Source organism: Coturnix japonica, chromosome 19 (genome assembly GCF_001577835.2).
Source record: "Coturnix japonica isolate 7356 chromosome 19, Coturnix japonica 2.1, whole genome shotgun sequence".
NCBI lineage: Eukaryota > Metazoa > Chordata > Aves > Galliformes > Phasianidae > Coturnix > Coturnix japonica.
Window position 1 is genome coordinate 6,895,129 of NC_029534.1, and position 17,598 is coordinate 6,912,726.

At 44.7% G+C, this 17,598-nt stretch overlaps 1 protein-coding gene across 5 annotated transcripts; it reads left to right on the top strand.

Annotated features, from left to right (window-relative positions):
- Nucleotides 1–790: 790 nt before the first annotated feature.
- Nucleotides 791–17,083, top strand: GGNBP2 (gametogenetin binding protein 2). 5 transcript variants are annotated; one of them, XM_015880665.2, is made up of 15 exons: nt 791–893; nt 1,563–1,680; nt 5,103–5,183; nt 7,166–7,419; nt 7,649–7,747; nt 9,381–9,509; nt 9,600–9,713; nt 11,707–11,916; nt 12,912–13,086; nt 13,665–13,859; nt 14,425–14,575; nt 14,750–14,875; nt 14,954–15,105; nt 15,476–15,724; nt 16,422–16,664. In XM_015880665.2, the coding sequence occupies exons 2-15, from the start codon at nt 1,588–1,590 to the stop codon at nt 16,623–16,625; spliced, it is 2,232 nt and encodes a 743-aa protein (XP_015736151.1). In that variant the 5' UTR covers nt 791–893; nt 1,563–1,587; the 3' UTR covers nt 16,626–16,664. The 5 variants fall into 5 exon arrangements, with proteins under 5 accessions (XP_015736151.1, XP_015736150.1, XP_015736152.1 ...); XM_015880664.2 differs by lacking the exon at nt 791–893 and adding an exon at nt 950–1,061 and having other exon boundaries at nt 16,422–17,083; XM_015880666.2 differs by lacking the exon at nt 791–893 and adding an exon at nt 950–1,061 and having other exon boundaries at nt 11,707–11,910; nt 16,422–17,083.
- The last annotated feature ends 515 nt before the right edge of the window (nt 17,084–17,598 follow it).

Consider the following 17,598-nt stretch of genomic DNA (forward strand, 5'->3'; position numbering starts at 1 on the left):
GTTCTTAATACTGAATGTTTTGGCTGTGAATGGATACAGATAATTAACCGTGCTCCTGCAGGAACCAAGATACAAGTGCTCAGATGGCAGAATCCATGCAAGGAAATGGCGCTGCAATGGGATTGAGGAGATGCAGGAAGAGTGAGCAGCACTGCAGGCACCTCGTCCTGCTCCATCCCTACAGCTGTGTGCCCATGGACAGCACCACCATCCATCCCACAGCTGGGTTAAGATGTGCAGGGTTATGTAGACCTACAGGTATATAGGAAAAAAACGAACCTCCATCTGTTAGGGAATTAGTTACAGTTCCATTATGGGCTGTAGCACAGCACTGACTTCAGCAATAATCCTAAAGCACAGGAGCAGAAGAGAAACGGCATCACCTTCAATGTCACAGCACACAACGAGCTGTTGGTGGGGCTGAGGATAAAAAAAAAGGCAGGTGAGCGGAGATGGCCGCGTTCATCTTCGGGCTGTTCCTCCTGAATCTTCCCAGATGTCGTTACTTTTCAATGCAGACCGCAGCGTGCCTTCCATTGCAGCGGCCTTAGAAACAGCACTACACACACCGCTGTCACATTGCCATACACACCGCTGTCACATTGCCATGCACACTGCCATACACATTGCCATACACATTGCCATACACATTGCCATACACACCGCTATGACATTGCCATACACACTGCCATACACACCGCTATGACATTGCCATACACACTGCCATACACACCGCTGTCACACTGCCATACACGCCGCCCGTTCCCATCGCCGTGGTTCCGGCTCGCGGCCGTTCGGGGCCGTTAGTAACGCGTTGTCCCCGCGGATCTCCCCGCGGTAACTGACGGAGCGGCGGCTGCCGCGGCCTCGGCCGGACCGGGCGCTGCCCCCGGGTGAGACGGGGAGGAGAAGGGCGAGCTCTCGCGAGAGGACGGCGGGGCGGGGCCGGCGGTAGCGGGGAGGGTCCGGGGAGGGAGAGAGGAAGGAGGCGGCTCAGTGGCGGAGCCCGAGGTGTCCGCCCGCCTGTCACAGCGCACGGGCCGCGGACTCGCAGAGCGCCGGTAAAGGCCGGGGCTGAGGGGAGCGGGGCGGTGCGGGGCCGAAGGGAGCGGGACGGACGGGGGACGGGCGGCTCCGAGCTTCCTCCGCGCCGTCGCCCGCGGGCTGCGGGCCGGGCGGGGCCGGGAGGAGCTGGGCCGTGGTTGGGCCCTACCGGCTGCGGCCCCCGGGGCTCTCCCGCTCGGCCCGGCCCGCGGGCGGCAACGGGGGCGGACGGAGCAGCCGAGGGTCGGGGCGGTGCCGCCGGGCCGGGGCCGGGTGGGGGTTTGCCCGGCGCTTCCTCCGCTCGGTGCCGCTCCCGCCCTGCCCTGTCGCCGCCTGTCGCTCCCCGAGCTCGGCCCGCGGCCTTTCCCGGCCCCTCGGTGGCCGTTCGGGAGCGGCGGGCCCGGCGCGGCGCGCGTTGAATCAGGCGATGTGGAGCGCAGACTCGCTCCCTGCTGGCGGTGAAAGTGCCGGGGGAGCTCGGCGGGCGTTTCCTACCTCTGGGCGCTCCCTGCTCGCAGGCTGCAGCGCGGGGACGCGGCGGAGATGGCGCGGCTGGTGGCGGTGTGCAGGGACGGGGAGGAGGAGTTCCCCTTCGAGAAGAGGCAGATCCCGCTCTACATCGATGACACCCTCACGGTGAGTCCCGGCCCCGCGGCCGCGTCGTGTTGCGAGGCCTTTCCCAGGCTCCTCCCGCTGAGCCCGGGGTTACCGAGCGCTGCTCCGCTCCGTGTGAGCTGCTGCATGGGGACACGAGTGGCTGAACACAGGCCGGAACACGGGGCACGGCCGGTACTCGGTTCATAAGGGAAGGACTCGTAGAATGGCTCACTCGTGTTACCCTTAAACCCGTGTCCCTGTTGGAGTGATTGCCGTGCTTTAAAATAGGTAAGGAAGGGCTGAAGGTGTTTGCTGCAGCTTCACCTTAAGGTAAGGGTTATCGAGCATGTAGCAGTACTGCCACATGAGCGGCAGCAGAGCTGTGAGCTTCCACTCAGTGCGTTGTGTGGGTCTGTGAAACGTGGTCTTTGCTGCTGCTGGAAGGTGTGGCCCAGAGGCTGCTCTGCCTCCCGGCTCAGGAGAAGCACCACATGGCTGGAGTGTGAGCAGCTCTGAGTGCTGCTCGTCTGCCATTGCTCAGATCTTACAGCGGGGGAGGGTCTGGTTGAGAACAGAACTCGGTGTAACCAGGTATCCCACGTGTGTGTGAGCTCTGGTGTCAGTCTTGTGTCATGTGGCAGTCACTGATGTTACTTACATGATGTATAGTGTATGTGCTTTCAAAGCCCAACCTCAAGTTTCAATATGGCAGAACACCTGATTTACCTTTTTTTTTAATTCCCTCTTAAACATTTCCAACTTCATAATTTAAGTTCTTCCATCTTCCAGCACAAAACAATTGGGCACCTTCACTATCTGAGCCCTCAGTGAAGACTCTGTCTCAATCCCATCTGGTTTTGTGTTATATGAAGGGGGGCTCTTTGCTGTTTTTCAGTTTTGATCACTGTAAATGGTGCATGTTATTAATTGTCACTGCTTTTTGGCCCCATGGAGTCTGCTGGGGCTGTTTAACTGTGCTGTACACTGCAGTTTTCCAGTTTTTCAAAGCAATATCCAGCTCCCTTGCAAGGATTCATTGACAGCACCATGTAGGAATACCCTGAGCTTTGAGTTTGCTGTACCTTGTCTGTTGAGACCATTTTTGATCCTTTTCTCCCCATCATTTGAAAATCTTAGGTATATTTTTTCCTGTGTACCAATGACTTGTGAGGTTGTGCTCAGACTCATCGTGCTGTTGTTACCATTTGCTGCACTTAATAGGCTGAGAGAGAGAACGTGAAAACTCGGCCAAACCAAGCGTGAGGTGGATGAATTGACTTATACTGACCTGAAATTGCGTTTCTGATTTAGTTCCAGAATTTATTTCCCTGCCACAAATTTTGCACGATTGCTCTGTGTTGTCACTATGACTCTTTCCTACAGCAGAGCAATGCTGTGATATGATTGAGAAGATCCCTATAGCTGTAAATCAGTTTTGTGTCCATCTGGATGAGGGGCATTTATGTAAGCGCGAGTCACCCTTACCACAAAGCAATACTACCTTGTCTGCTTTGTTTTGTTTTTCCCTGTTCTGTTGCTGTTGATAAAAAGGATTCAGATTTCTGGAGGGTCTGGGTGAATAAATCTGCAGAAACAGAGGAGTGAAGCCTTTGCTTCCTTGTCTTGGAGCCTCCTGTGACTTTTAATTCTTAAGGAGAGCTATTGCAGCAGGAAGGTAGCGAGGCAGTTGTGCTTGAAGTGGGTGCTGTTGTCTTTGAAAGCTAATTTTATCTTTAACATTATCTTTAACAATAAATGTTTATCAGAATTAACTGGCTTGTGTTGGCCCATTTGAAACTCAAAAAATGGAAAGCAATGGGACCAATGGAGTCTGTGCCTTAAGCCTGAAAACAGTGGGGCAGTAATTGTGAAATACTGAATGAATGGCTTAGAATTCTCTTCAGCTTGTAGTGCTGCTCCCAGGCAGTGCAGACACCCCTCTGGGTGCAGTACAACACTGCTCCTCTGCGCTCACTGCTCACTCACCTGTCTGTCTCTTACTCCTCAACTCAAAAGAGCTTTAGATACGTAGCTCTTTTCATTTTTTAAGCAGCTTTTAGGGTCTCTAGAAGGCGTGCTGCTTGTTGTGGTTTGTGTTTAACCAGTTAATAAAATCTCATCTAACAGATGCATGAATTAATTCAGTCTTTGATAATGTAACTGTGTTGTGCCAAACACCCATGGGTGTTGTCTGATAGCAGACGATAAATGAAAGGGGAGAGAAATGTGCAGATGTGTCTCCTGTCTTTGCTAGCAGGTAGTGCTGTTACTTCTGCATTGAGCTCATTTTTGATGAGGACATGAAATGAACCATCCAGGAAACCCATCACAAGCACCATAGTGTTGTGCTGCTGCACAGTGTGTGGGGCAGGGACCAGGTGGAGGGGAGAGAAATGCCCCAGGGGTCAGAATTCACAGTGAGTGTGGCACAGTTTGCACCAATGCTGTCCTCCTCCAGCACACGGCAGGGCAGAGGAGTGCCATGCTCTCTGGCCTTAGAGAATAGATGTTTATTTTGGATTAGAAGTAAGCGTGCAGTTCTCTGGGGGTGGTGGCAGCAGTAGTGACACCAGCAGGGAGCCTTAGTAGCTGCCTGAAGGAAGCCAGTGCTGGCCTGTGGAAAGAGAACAAACTGGGCTGTTTTGTCCCACTGCTGGGTGCTGTTAGAGTTGTTAATCAAGCTCTTGTTTTGTCTTTCAGATTATAAAGTGGACTTTCAGTGTTCTTGTTGATAGAACTGTATTTCTCAGTTTGGACAGAGAAGATGAACGAAGCTGGTCTTCGCTTTTGCTTCTAATTGGCTTCGTTTTTCCCCATGGTTATGGTGGAGTTTTGACTAATGTTTCACTTGTTTGTTTTTATTTAATTCTCAAGGCATTGCCCTCTTTGCTTAGTAATTGGGAAAGGGTTATTAATTACTTGCTGGTAACCCCAGTGTTCTGTAAGCTTGATGTTTTTCTTGGAGCCCCTTGAGAGCTGCAGCTGCAGACACGAAACAAAGGAAACCTTGGAGTGCCTTGTTGAATTAACGCTGTTTTAAATCCACCTCTGAAGGAGACGACTCAAAGTCATTAAACTGTTGTGGCTGTTCTGTTCATACCTTTATAAGTTGTTTTGCTGTTGGATTAGTTTGTATTGAAGTGCAGTTGTTTTTTCCCTGTAGATAACGTAGCATAAATGGTGGTTTCCATCAAGCAACTTCTCTGCTACACCAGCTGTTGGAGTATTTGCTGTTTGTAACCCTCCTTTAGAACATCATTATTAGTCACAGTTGTTAATTTGCTGAAAAATTTATTATCTTGAACTGTTCTAATGCTTTTACAAGCTTGCAATGCAGTTATGTTAAAAGAGTGAGGATTTAACATTGTCTGTCTTTAATATCCTGTTGTTCCTCAGGAAGTAAAACAAACAAATGCTGTGCATTCAACTTCTGAACACCTTTTTTCTCCTCTTTCACTCAGATGGTGATGGAATTTCCCGATAACGTGCTCAACCTGGATGGACATCAGAATAACGGTGCACAACTAAAGCAGTTCATTCAGGTGAATCTCTCACTGTTTTTTAAAGGAAGCCATGTTATTAGACTCTGGTTTCTGTAGGTAGGTTCCTGCCCTTATGTCTCTGGGAGGCTGTCGTTCCTGGAATGGCTTCATGAATGACACATCAGTACATGTAAGCAATTATGTGTTGGAACCAAAGTGCACTGGGTGCATGTACTTTTGATACTTCACAGCCCTTACACTGTTGTCTTCCCAGGAGACGTTGCCACATATCCAACTGAAATGAAAAACTGGTCACTGCTGGTTTATTTCTAACAGAAACTATTCTTCTTTGATACGTTCAGAATTCTTTCCATGTATTCCTGAACTGCTTAGACAAGTAGGGGTATTTACTGCTTAAGATCTTACAGTTAGTACTGTATCAAGACAGCAGAGTGTGGTGTTCTGTAGATGAGATGTAGCTGAATAGAGATGGATGCTTTTGTGGTGCCCCAGATGGTTACACACTAACAGTGCAAGTAGCCCTGTGACACCTGTAGCCAAAACAAGAGACCACAAGCAGCCAGAGCCTGACATCAGAAGGATCAGGGCTGTTTGGTCGTGGGCAGATTGTGCTCCTGCACTGGGGTTTGGTAGCAGCTGGGACACATGCTTCATATGCAGCATAGCTGTGCTGTGAAAATAGCTCATTTCTGTCGTTGCTGTGATTAGTGCTATTAATTACAGAAAAGAGGATTATTGCAGAGTGCTATCGCTTGTCAGATTGTTTAATGTGCCTTCCTCTCAGAGCACAAACACGCAGTGTTTTCTGATAATAGCTTTACTTTTTATAATAAATTACTTGAAGTGAACCAAAAATAGTTCTGCACTTGAGTTGGTGTGTTTATACATTCCATGTGACTGATTATTTTGCTATATTTTGTGGTCTTCTTTCCTTCCCAGCAGTTGTGACAACTGAGTTCTGTGTTAGCAGCGTGTAACTGGGTGTGATGTGACAGCAGTATGGCAAAGCATTTGCTGCATAGATACAAAGTACAGCTTTGTAAGCCTATCTGTATAAGCAGGGAAGATGACACAATTAATAGAGTGACAGCACTCTGCTCCTCTAGGTAATGTTGGGAAGTGCCTGTAGCACTGATACTCGAAGTGCGGATTTGTTGGCTGCTGTGTGAGGAAGGGACCATCTGTTGTGTTTAGCTGTGCTAGTGGAAGTTCAGAGTTGGAGCCTGAGCCAGTAATGTGGCAGTTAGGAGAAACAGGAGGGTATGTGCTCCTTATGGGTCTGTGTGTGGGTATACTTGACAGGGGAATGAGGAGAAGCACCTTGAGCCGTTTACGGACACAAGAAATATTAGGAGTTGTTCTATGTGAAGTTCTTTTATTGGCATATGTTGAATGTTCACTACTGAAGTGAAATGTTTCACCCTGAATGGTAATACATGCTTTCTTGAATTATGGGTGTTAGATTTGTAATGGGAAACGACATTTAGCCTGTCAGGAGCAGTGCTGCAGAATTGTTTTGGTGTGAAGAAATGAAGATAGTTGTTAATGAGATTTCCATACATAGCAGTGAGCATCCAGGAGTTTCCTTTCTGTGCACCACTGAGTGTGAGTAGAAGATGAAAAGGTGTGGAGCTTGTATCTGAGGCCTGGTAGTAAAACATGTGAGCTGAGTTGCAGACAGAAAGGCTTCTGAATGATGGACACAGGGAGCTGTGCTGTCTGCATGGCTGCGTTGTTCACTGATATGAGCAGCAGGAGAGAGAGCAAGAGGAGAAAAAGTTGTTTCCTTTCTGAGGGTAGACTGTAATGTAAGAGATTGCTCCTCTGATATTAGTGTTCTGAGGTTCACTGTAGGTGATGAGTAGGAAGATGGTGACCTGAAACTGTTAGGCACTGCATATGGTTTCCAACTCACTTGTATTTTGATAAGGAAATATTGTCAAAAGAAAAGAAACTGGAACAGTTTAAGGTTTGTGTTCATTTCTTTGTTTCTAATTCTTTCATTTCTGATTCTCCTTTAGAGACATAGCATGCTTAAACAGCCGGATCTCAATATTGCCATGATGGTGACATCACGTGAAGTTCTGAGCGCTCTTTCTCAGCTGGTCCCATGTGTGGGGTGTCGTCGCAGCGTGGAGCGCCTGTTTTCTCAGCTGGTTGAATCTGGAAATCCAGCCCTGGAGCCTCTCGCAGTTGGGCCGAAGGGGGTTCTTTCTGTAACTCGAAGCTGTATGACTGATGCAAAGAAGCTTTATACACTGTTTTATGTGCATGGGTGAGTTGGTCCCGTAGCTATATTAGAACTGCTGGAATGTGCCTGGAAAATCCACACTGTATTTTCCTTGTGTACTGCAGAAGTGTTTGTTGTAAGAAAAAGGAGGAGCTAGGAGGAAAGCTTTAGATTTAATATTCATTAGCATACTTACGCGTGAGCTGGATCGATGCCTTTAAAGTTTCTCTGGATAATCATGTTTTCAGTCCACTAAGTTGCCCTTTTTCTGTAGGTCCAAACTGAATGACATGATTGATGCAATTCCCAAAAGTAAGAAGAACAAGAGATGTCAGCTCCACTCTCTGGACACACACAAACCAAAACCATTGGGGTGAGTTGGAGTTTAAGATACACAATTAATCCTAAAGTATTTGAGGAACAAAACTGTAGGTACATTTAGGTCACTTCTTATGCTCTTCTCTATATGCCAGAGTAGTAATTCCAAGCTATTTGGACTATAGTAGTCCCAGAAAACTGCATGGAAGAGGATCAGAGGCACTCAGGAATGTGGGGTAGTGTGTGTTAGAGTTGGTTTTCATAGGAAAGTGCTTCACATTTTGGGTTTTGTTTGTGTGGTGGCAGGAAGAAAACATTCATGTTTAATTTGAAAGCTAGCTGCTGAAAGCTAACTTGACCGTAACAAACCAGTGCTTCTCTGTGCTTTTTGTATCTCATTTGGATCATAACATGGAATATGGTCTACCCAGGGCCTGGATGGCTCCTGTATTGTGATAGAAACAGTGCTGTAGAAAGAGAAACTGCTTTTTGTTCTCTACACCAAAGCAATTGATCAGCAGTTTTCTCAGACTGGGGGTTGGGGGAAAAAGCCTTGTTTGGTCATTAATTAAAGACTTTGTTGTGGTGGGGTGGCAAAATGAAAGCTAAAAATCTGTAAGGCGTTTCCTCTAAATGTGACAGCATGTTTTGAATCTGTCAGTGCAAAAGATGCATGAAAAGGTGCTTCTCTGTAGTAGAAGGTGAAATGATCAGAAGGATACAGCACACAGAGCTGTGGTGTGGGGTATCTGTTTGGTTGTTGGTGTTTGTGCTGATGCTGATATGATAACCAATAAATGTGAGTACTGTGCGTAGCTGGAGTGCTGGAGGACTTCAGTTGTGTTGAAGCACCCAACCTGTGGAAGTTTGCCCCTCAGGTTTCCATGGCAGGGCACATATTCGGTGCAGGTTCAGTCTCTGGGCTGTGGGTACCTGCAGTCTGGCCGCTGCTGCTGCTATTTGTGCTGCTGGCTGATCGCTGTCCCCTGTTCTAGTTTGGTTGCAGACTTTGCATATAATTGTTTTAAAGCTTAAGCTACATAAGGAAAAGATCATGGAGGTGCATTTAAAAACAAAATGCAGAAATCCCAAGTGTTTTTACTGTTCCAAGGAAAGGTGCAGAGATGACAACATTAATAAATACTCAGGAAAAACTAATTATTTCATGGGAGCACTTCTTCCTCTGTTTTACTGCTCTGTTGTATCCGTGCATGAGTTTAAACAGAAATGACCATTGTGGTAGAACTGCAGGTGAACCCAAAGCTGTGAGTAGAGGTGACTTGTTCCTTCCAGTTTGTTCTTTGCTCTGTGTGTGAACTTCAGGCACATCCAGTGGTGGTCAGGGAAGCGTTTCAACACATTTTGGAAGTTTAACGAAGTAAGTTGACACGTGAAATGTAAACTACCAGAAACGTTACAACCTGGGGATGATTACATTGAAGGTGATGTGCTGAAAAATGGCTGCTGGCTTTCAGCTATAAAAAATCATCGTGGATCTGGGTTTATGAACATGGGTAGCAAACTCTGTCTCTCTTTTCTGACTCTTCTCTGTAATTTAAGGCTTAGCCTGTGAAGGTGTCAAAGCAAGTGAAGGAACTCGATACCATTTTCATAGCATTTACTTGGGAAAAACAACCAGTTTGTAATAGATGTGGTACAGGCTTACAATTTCTTTTACTGTATGACAGTGAAGGGAGCAGTAGTTCACTCAGTGCAGAGAAATTAAGTGCAGATAAGAAAAGTAGTGAAGACAGCAAGAAGGAGGAGAGCAAGTGTAGGATCACTTTCCACTATGGACCTTTCCAGGGAGCGGTCAGGTAAACTACCTGTGCTTTCATTTGCTTCTTTACCAACCTGCCAGCAGGATAACACACTTTCTTACAGCTCTGTTTGTTGTTTGTTTGCAGGGGATGTTGGATGGATGTATGGGAGCTCATGTCCCAGGAGTGCAGGGATGAAGTAGTTTTAATTGATTCTAGCTGCCTCTTAGAAACATTAGAAACATATCTACGAAAACACAGGTATGTTACAAGAGTAAAGGTACCTTGAGACACACGTGCTGCATTTTCTTGTTAATCAAAATAGATGTCTAGTCTACACGATGTCTGAAAGCTTAGAATTCTTCTGATAACATCCTGATGCCATTCTGAAACTAAGATCTCCACTTCGTGGTGGTGGAGAACTTTGTCAGGTAGCATTTTAAGTTACGGTTTACAACACCTTGCTTTGAAATTGCACATTCTTGTATCTGTTCACATTTAAATATGTGTTCTGTGAATTTAAATACATGTTATGTGAATTATATGTGAGTTTAAATCTTGTGGCAACGATGAGTCTTCTAGCAGCAGCTTCAGCATGCACTGATACACCAACAGCAGGATTTTGGGTGGTTGTTTTTTTTTCTTTGAGAGTGGATGTAAACTGTTGAATAATGGTAAGAATTCCAATTTCAGGTAATTCCAGCCCCTTTCTTGTGGTACTTCAAGGATTTTAATGGATGTCTGTAGAACTCTGTTTTTGAAGGAATCTTCGATTACTTTCATTCTAAACTAATGCAATATAACAGTAATTCTATGTAATAACTGGAAATAATGGTAGTGTCATAGCAATGCATTTTTATTAATACAGAAAGTTGAAACTGATGGCTTCTATCCCAGAAATTTTCCTTTCTGCCAGCACTTGTAGAGGTGTCAGGCTGTGACTTTGGAGCTGCCCCTTGGAAGCAGCCTGTTCCCTTTGGGGTTACACTACCCCTGGGGGGGTATATGCAGTTTCAAAGTAATGGGAATGATGCTAATAGGTGCAGATTTCAGGCTGGTATTGCCTATAAATCCTGTTCCTAAAACAGGTGTCTGTAGCAGAGTAGTGCCAGTGCTGTTCACCTTTCTTGCAGAAAACAGTGGGGCTCAAACTGACTGTTGCATGTATGTGTTGGATGGTAGCTCTAGTGCTGGTTAAAGCCTTAATTTCCAGCTGTTTCAAGGTTCAAATAAAAGCTATGGGGGCACAGATGGGTGTGGGGGTGGTGGTGTGGAAATAACACTTTGGAAACAAAATAACTTTAATCTCCTGTGACATTAAACATGGTGTTGGCCGCGTTCCTGATGCTAACCTATAATAATGTGACTGTTTTCTTTCCTTTCGCCGCAGAAACTAGCCAGTTATCATAGTTCTATCAAACACCAAAATATGTTTGACTTAGTGTTGTCAAGTGACTGGACAAACTAGGGAAGGGAAAAACACCATCCAGAGATGGCATGAAGAGCAAACTTTTCAAGCTGAAAGCTGAAATGTGAGCAGCTTGTCTGACTTGCATTCTTAGAATAATACAGCAGGCGTTTCATGGCTTTTTGAAGATTACTTTTAAAGTAGTTTTGTTGTGTTTAAATTATAACAGACTTCATAACTGTACTGTTCTTATATCAGCTATCTGAGCTGTCATGTTTACGTTGAGTACACTGTACTATAAACAAACCTTGTTTTGCTCTCTGTGCAGTAATCCAGTAGTTCAAAATATACCAAAAGGTGCTTGTAGTGGAAGCTACTCTTATACAGCAGGCAGCAGAGGACTTTCCTTCTTACTTGTTACCTCTCACTCAAATATAATCTAACTAACTGCTGTAAAGTAACTTGGAGTCTGTTACTCTTCCTACCTTGTACTAACAGTTCGGTTTGCTCGCTATCAGATTTCTGATCCTCAATTGTGTATGGAACTGCATATTCCTGTAGGAATTTCTATTAACGGTTGGCTTGATTTATGTCTTGGAGCATGAAAGCTGATACTCAAGCTTGTAACATATGATGGGTAGTATAAAGTATATGGTAAACTCACATAGCTTACACCCAAAGTCTGTGACTGTTTCACGTTTTCAAGTAAGATAAACCTCAGCATGACCTATTTTAAATATAGCATGTACTATTAAAGAGCTCAATGTGCTTTAACTCAGATGAAGCTGCTCCAAGTTTCTGCTCGAATAACAATTCAATTCTGTTACATTTTGTATTTCACTGCAGGTTTTGCACTGACTGCAAGAATAAAGTACTTCGGGCATACAATATTCTTATTGGTGAGCTAGACTGCAGCAAAGAGAAGGGCTACTGTGCTGCACTGTATGAGGGTTTGCGTTGCTGCCCACATGAACGTCACATACATGTATGCTGTGAAACAGATTTCATCGCACACCTCTTGGGTCGAGCTGAACCAGAGTTCGCAGGAGGGTATGAGTATGTAATTTGCTAGAGTGGGCTATCTAGCGCTTTGCTTCTTTATTTTATTATTGAATGTATTTTGCAAAAGTGATTTTATTTTTTTGGCTCCTTGCTGCACAACGAACTCCCGAATGTCGATCCTCACATTGAAGTAGGCTTTAAAGATGGCGCTTCAAAGTAGCGAAGATATGTGCTTTTGATTTTAAAGTGCATTTAACTCTGAAGGCAAGACTGAAAGCAATTGCTGAACGTCTTCTACTTCATTTGGTCACTCATTAGGGCTGCCTGCTTTTCCATTGAAGTGCTCAGAACACGCAAAATAGAAAGAGAACCTTGGTTGAATGCTGTACTGAATGCTCCGTGTTGAATTTAATTTTGTTGCCATTTGTATTTTGTGGTAATATTTGAACCGATACCTGGCACATTAAAATGAAATGCAGAATTAAAAATGCAACTCTCAGCTCTTTAGGAGTCTTTGAGACTAGACCATAGCTGTTGGATTAGGAGTGTAACTACTAATGTAACAATTTCTCTTTTATTCTGAAGTACACTTTATTTTGTAAGGCAGACAGTGTACATGCTTGGGTTATTTTTTAAGGCAGATAATGTACACGCTTGGGTTATCTGGTATACAAATCTAGGAGCTTAAGCTGTTTGCTATACATTAAGTAAAAACTTTAGGAAATGAAAGAATGGCCATATCTCTTTGGCATTAAAACTCCACTGATCCCTTCCAGTAGGAGCAAAGAGACTGAGGGATGTTGCAGGGTGAAAGGCAGAGCGCGGCTCAGTCATATTGTGCTCCAATTAGCATGTCAGGAATGTAGTTTGGAGCTGGTCCTTTCTATTTTGCATCTGCATGCAGCGCAGCAGATCTCAATTAAAAGAGCTGTTCATGCAAACACAGCTTCGGTTGTACGTACAGAAAATACCTCCTTGAGTTGCTTTGATCTCTTGGTAGACTTCCAGGTACTTTAACAATACTCTGCTTTGGTTGAACTCTCCTCTAGACGAAGAGAAAGGCATGCTAAGACAATAGACATAGCCCAGGAAGAAGTTTTGACCTGCCTGGGTATTCACCTTTATGAAAGATTGCACCGAATCTGGCAGAAGTTGCGAGCTGAGGAACAAACGTGGCAGATGCTTTTCTACTTGGGGGTCGATGCTTTACGCAAAAGCTTTGAGGTAAAACTCCATTCTTTATTTAACTTGTATTTCACTGCTATGGTGACAGTCTTCGTTTTCACTGACTGTGTCCTTGTGCTTTGTACTGAGGATGGGCTGGGAGGAGCTTCCAGGGTGCTGAGTTTGATGCCCCGTTACGTGTTGTGCTCTGAGAGGTGTCTGCACTTCAAAAATGAGGCTGCCTGGAAAATCAGTTGGATTTTTCACTGATTCCTTTAGGCAGAAAGCTGCAGGAGTGCTGGAGCACTAGTTGTAATGTGGCCTTCTGTCCTGCTGTGTCACGTAATCAGAGTTTCTACCATGTAAACGCAGATCCAAACAATGTGTTTGGATCAATCTCTGGCTTCTTGCTGAAAAAATGAGACCATGAGAATAAATGCAGTGCTTCTCCCACCTCCCTTCCATACTTCTTCTATGTTGGCTGGAATCTAGTGCCTAAATCTGGCACTTCTACAGTCAATATTGCCGCTTTGACTTTATCATTGAAGGTGCTTGCCAGCTATTTTCCCCCTTCTTTGTAAATTTAAGAGCTTGAGTTGCGTTAACCTCTATAAACAGATCTAACCTCTCACATGCAGATGACTGTGGAAAAAGTGCAGGGGATCAGTCGGTTCGAACAGCTCTGTGAAGAGTTCTCAGAAGAAGAAAGAGTGCGGGAGCTTAAACAGGAGAAGAAGCGCCAAAAACGAAAGAACAGACGGAAAAATAAATGTGTGTGTGAGATCCCCACCCCTCTGCAGGCAGCAGAAGAGAAGGAAATCAATCAAACAAAGGTAAACACCAACAGCTGTGGCTTTCTGCTGGTGTTAAGTAACTGGATTTCTGCCTTGGTGCTTCATTCATCAACTGACCGTTCTGTTCTGCAGTTCTGGAGAGGTTTTTAGGCATTTTGTTTTTGGGAGCAAGTTGTTGGCTGCTGGGATTTATTGCTTCTCAGATGAGCACAGTCTTGTGAAGAGGTTACTTTGGATTTTAACTTTAAAACTGGGAGGTGAACTTAGGACAGAGTGTTTCTCAACCATCGTTTCATAAAATTATCACTTAAAAGAAGGGATTTTAAATGCTGCTTGCAGGCAATTAGCATTCAGTTTTGGGGAAGGAAGGATGAGGTGCAGTTGTTGCTGGGAATCTCTTGACCCCAATAAGTCATCATATTCTTGTGGAGGGTTTGTGTTTTCTGACTTGTGTTCCTGAAGGGTTATAAGCAGTGCTGTGGCTGTTATCAGCATCAGCTGCTGCTTCTTAAGGAAAGAGCATCTTTTCTAAAAGCACCAACTGAGCTACTTGCAGTGACTGCATATATTGGTTTTGTGAGTTTTGTTTTTTATGTATTTGAAGGAAAACTTGGACTTCGCGGAAAATAGCTGCAAAGCCTGTGGTAGCCCTGAAGAAGCTAACAATTGTGTAGAGGTCATTGTTACCAATGAAAACACTTCTTGCACCTGTCCTAGTAGCGGTACCCTGTTAGGTTCACCTAAAATGAAGAAAGGTACGTCCAGCTGCAGGTATTTGCCATTGTAAAAAGCATCTGTTGTGTGTGGAGCTCACAGTGTTTGGTGACTCTTAAAAGTAACTCTTATTTTAAATACATCTCTGCTATTAGAGGTGTGATTAAGGAACATGGGACAGCTACAGATGATTGTCACTTTTTGCTTTACCTCAGGCCTTTCTCCACATTGTAATGGTAGTGATTGCGGCTATTCATCTAGCATGGAGGGCAGCGAGACGGGATCTCGAGAGGGGTCGGACGTGGCCTGCACTGAAGGGATTTGCAACCATGATGAGAATGGTAGGTTCGGGAAGAACTTAATATTGTTTCAGCACACACAAAACTGTTGAATCTAAGAATATACCCTGTCTTCTGCAGGAGATGATTCCTGTGTCCATCGCTGCGATGACAAAGAGGAGGATGGAGATAGCTGCGTGGAGTGCTGGGCTAATTCAGAAGAGAGTAACACAAAAGGCAAAAACAAAAAGAAGAAAAAGAAAAGTAAAACTTTAAAGTGTGAGAATGAACACGTAAGGATCCACAAGTATTCCCGAATAGCTATTTAAATGCTTATGTTTTAAAGTAGTTCCTGAAGTATCTGGAGTTTCCATTGAGACTCATGCGGTCAGTGAGTAGTGGGGGCCTTTTGGGACTTCTCCATCCAGCTTTTGGATGGAGGTCCTTGAATCGATTGTAGTGGTAGGAATCTCTTAACTCACATGTCCCTAAGCACGTGTGCTTTTGTATGCTCCCAGTGTATTAACACCCCATTTTCCTCCAAGCACAGACACTTAAAATATGTACATATCCTTGTCTTCTTCTTGAACGTTTTCCTTTCCTCTTTCCCTCCCTCTGAACTCTCAGTGGTTCGGTTTTAACCCCGCTGTTGTTGATTTCTAGATTCAGAAACTTGGAAGCTGTATGGCAGATCCAGGCGTCAGAGAGACCTCAGGAAACACAACGCACACAGAGTTTCATCGTGACAAGACCAAAGACACACATGCTGAAAGCTGCTGTAGCTCAGAAAAAAGCGGGCAGCAGTTGCCTTGGTTTGAGCATATGAAAAACGCGTCACAGTTTGCAGAACCTCCAGAAATGTCACTTGTTCCTGATACTGGAAAAGGTGCCAAGAGCTTAGTGGAGCTCCTCGTAAGTAACCGCTTACACTGCAATTATAGGCTGTTGCGTATTGCTTCCAGTTGTGATTGAGGTTGGGTTTTGGCACTTCACATCCCAGTGAGGAGCTGTTACAGCAGAGAATGTGAATGAAGCTAAAACTCATTGCTTACTCTGCCAGTGTTCAGTTGGTTTCTTTTGCATTTTCTCTGTGAAGTGTGTAACTCAGCTGCTTTACAGAGGAGGAGGAATTGCCTGTCACTGGAATGTGAGTGAAGGAACTTACAGTATGAGTGTTTGTTGTTAAGGGTTGGATCCTTCTATAAAATGAAGCGTGCATCACTGATGCCTTTGTGCTTCAAACATTGCTTCCCATTGCAGGCTCCTTGGCATGCTTCCTTCTGCCTCCCTTCCTTCCCCTGCTCCTGTTGCTGTAATTAACAACAGCAGAAAAACCCCACCCACAAACTCAAATAATAGCAATTCACTGTACATGTGCTAACACTGAAGCTTACTTTAGTGGGTTTCGTGACTGCACAGACCGCTTCTTACCCAAAGAGTGGAGCATCACAAAGCAGGTGGTGGGATTAACCAGCTCAGGCTTCTGCATTGTGATGTGGAGCCAATATCTTTCTTCAGAGGAACTGTAAACAACACAACAGTTGCCATACAGGTGTACTGTATAGAGGGGGCAATGCTGGAGACTTTAAACACCTCTTTTTGTTTGTAGGATGAATCCGAATGCACTTCTGACGAGGAAATCTTTATCTCGCAAGATGAAATACAGTCGTTTATGGCAAACAACAAGTCCTTTTACAGCAATAGAGAACAATACCGGCAGCATCTGAAGGAGAAGTTTAATAAATACTGCCGCTTAAACGATCACAAGAGGCCCATTTGTAACGGTTGGTTGACAACGGCTGGAGCGAACTAAATACAATAAAATAGCTCTGTCTTTCATTGAGATTCTCAAGATGACTACTGCGCCTTCTCTTTCCAAAACTTAATTTAGTGAATTATGGCAAAATTTTATCTTAAATTAATGTGATTTTCTTTTTTTTTTTTTCCTTGGTTTTTTTTTTCTTTGTGGGGAGGCTGGTGGAGGTGATCTCATGACTTCTGTTCTTTCTTCAGGCTTGTATCTTTAGTTGAGTAGCTGTGCAAGCCTCTCATAATTTAAGCCATCTCTTTTCATTCAATGTTTCTCTCTTACTGTGAGACTTACAAAGAAAGCAAAACTAGTGGCAAAGTAATGTTGTACCTATAATTCTGTACAGAACGACAATGAGCTGAATATAAGATTTTACAAAGTAGACATCCATTTGCAAAATGTTTTGGATGTAATATGTTAAAGCGCAATGTGCAAAAATTTAAATAAAGAATATTTATTAATATGCATAGTACAACCGGCTGGACGCGTTTCTGCTTCAAGTGCCTTTGGCAGAGGATCGGATGGGAAGCTCTTCATTTGGTAGTGCAGCTTCTCGAGGTGAAGAAGCTTCCTTGGGTAAAGTCCATCTCGTTCAGTGGTGCTGGTGGAAGCGGTGTGATACTGAGCCTGCCCTGCTTTGATTTGAGGGTTTAGTGGTGGTTTTAATTGAGCTGCCTATGGTTTGGGGGCACTGCAGCACTTGTTGACAGCGCTAGTGTTCAGTTGAACAAAGTGAGGTTTCCACACACCTTGATGAAAGGAGGAGCTCCGTAATGAAGGTAAAACAGGAGTGCATCGCCATGAACTTTCCAACCCTGCCGTGTTCTTATTGCTGCACTATGTGGTGAGCTGATGTGTGCAAGAGGATGCTCAAACAAGCAGCAAAGGTACGGCAGAGGTAGGGGATGTGGGTGAGGTGTGTGCTGGATGTATTCCTTGGGGTGCTATTCCGAAAGTGAAGAGAAATCAAGGCACA

Excerpts from the sequence above, each read along its gene's own strand:
- GGNBP2 (XM_015880665.2), top strand. The coding sequence starts at position 1,588 with ATGGCGCGGCTGGTGGCGGTGTGCAGGGACGGGGAGGAGGAGTTCCCC. Across the intron at positions 7,748-9,380 it reads CACAAACCAAAACCATTGGG|TGAAGGGAGCAGTAGTTCAC; the intron begins GTGAGTTGGAGT and ends ACTGTATGACAG. Across the intron at positions 13,860-14,424 it reads AGGAAATCAATCAAACAAAG|GAAAACTTGGACTTCGCGGA; the intron begins GTAAACACCAAC and ends ATGTATTTGAAG.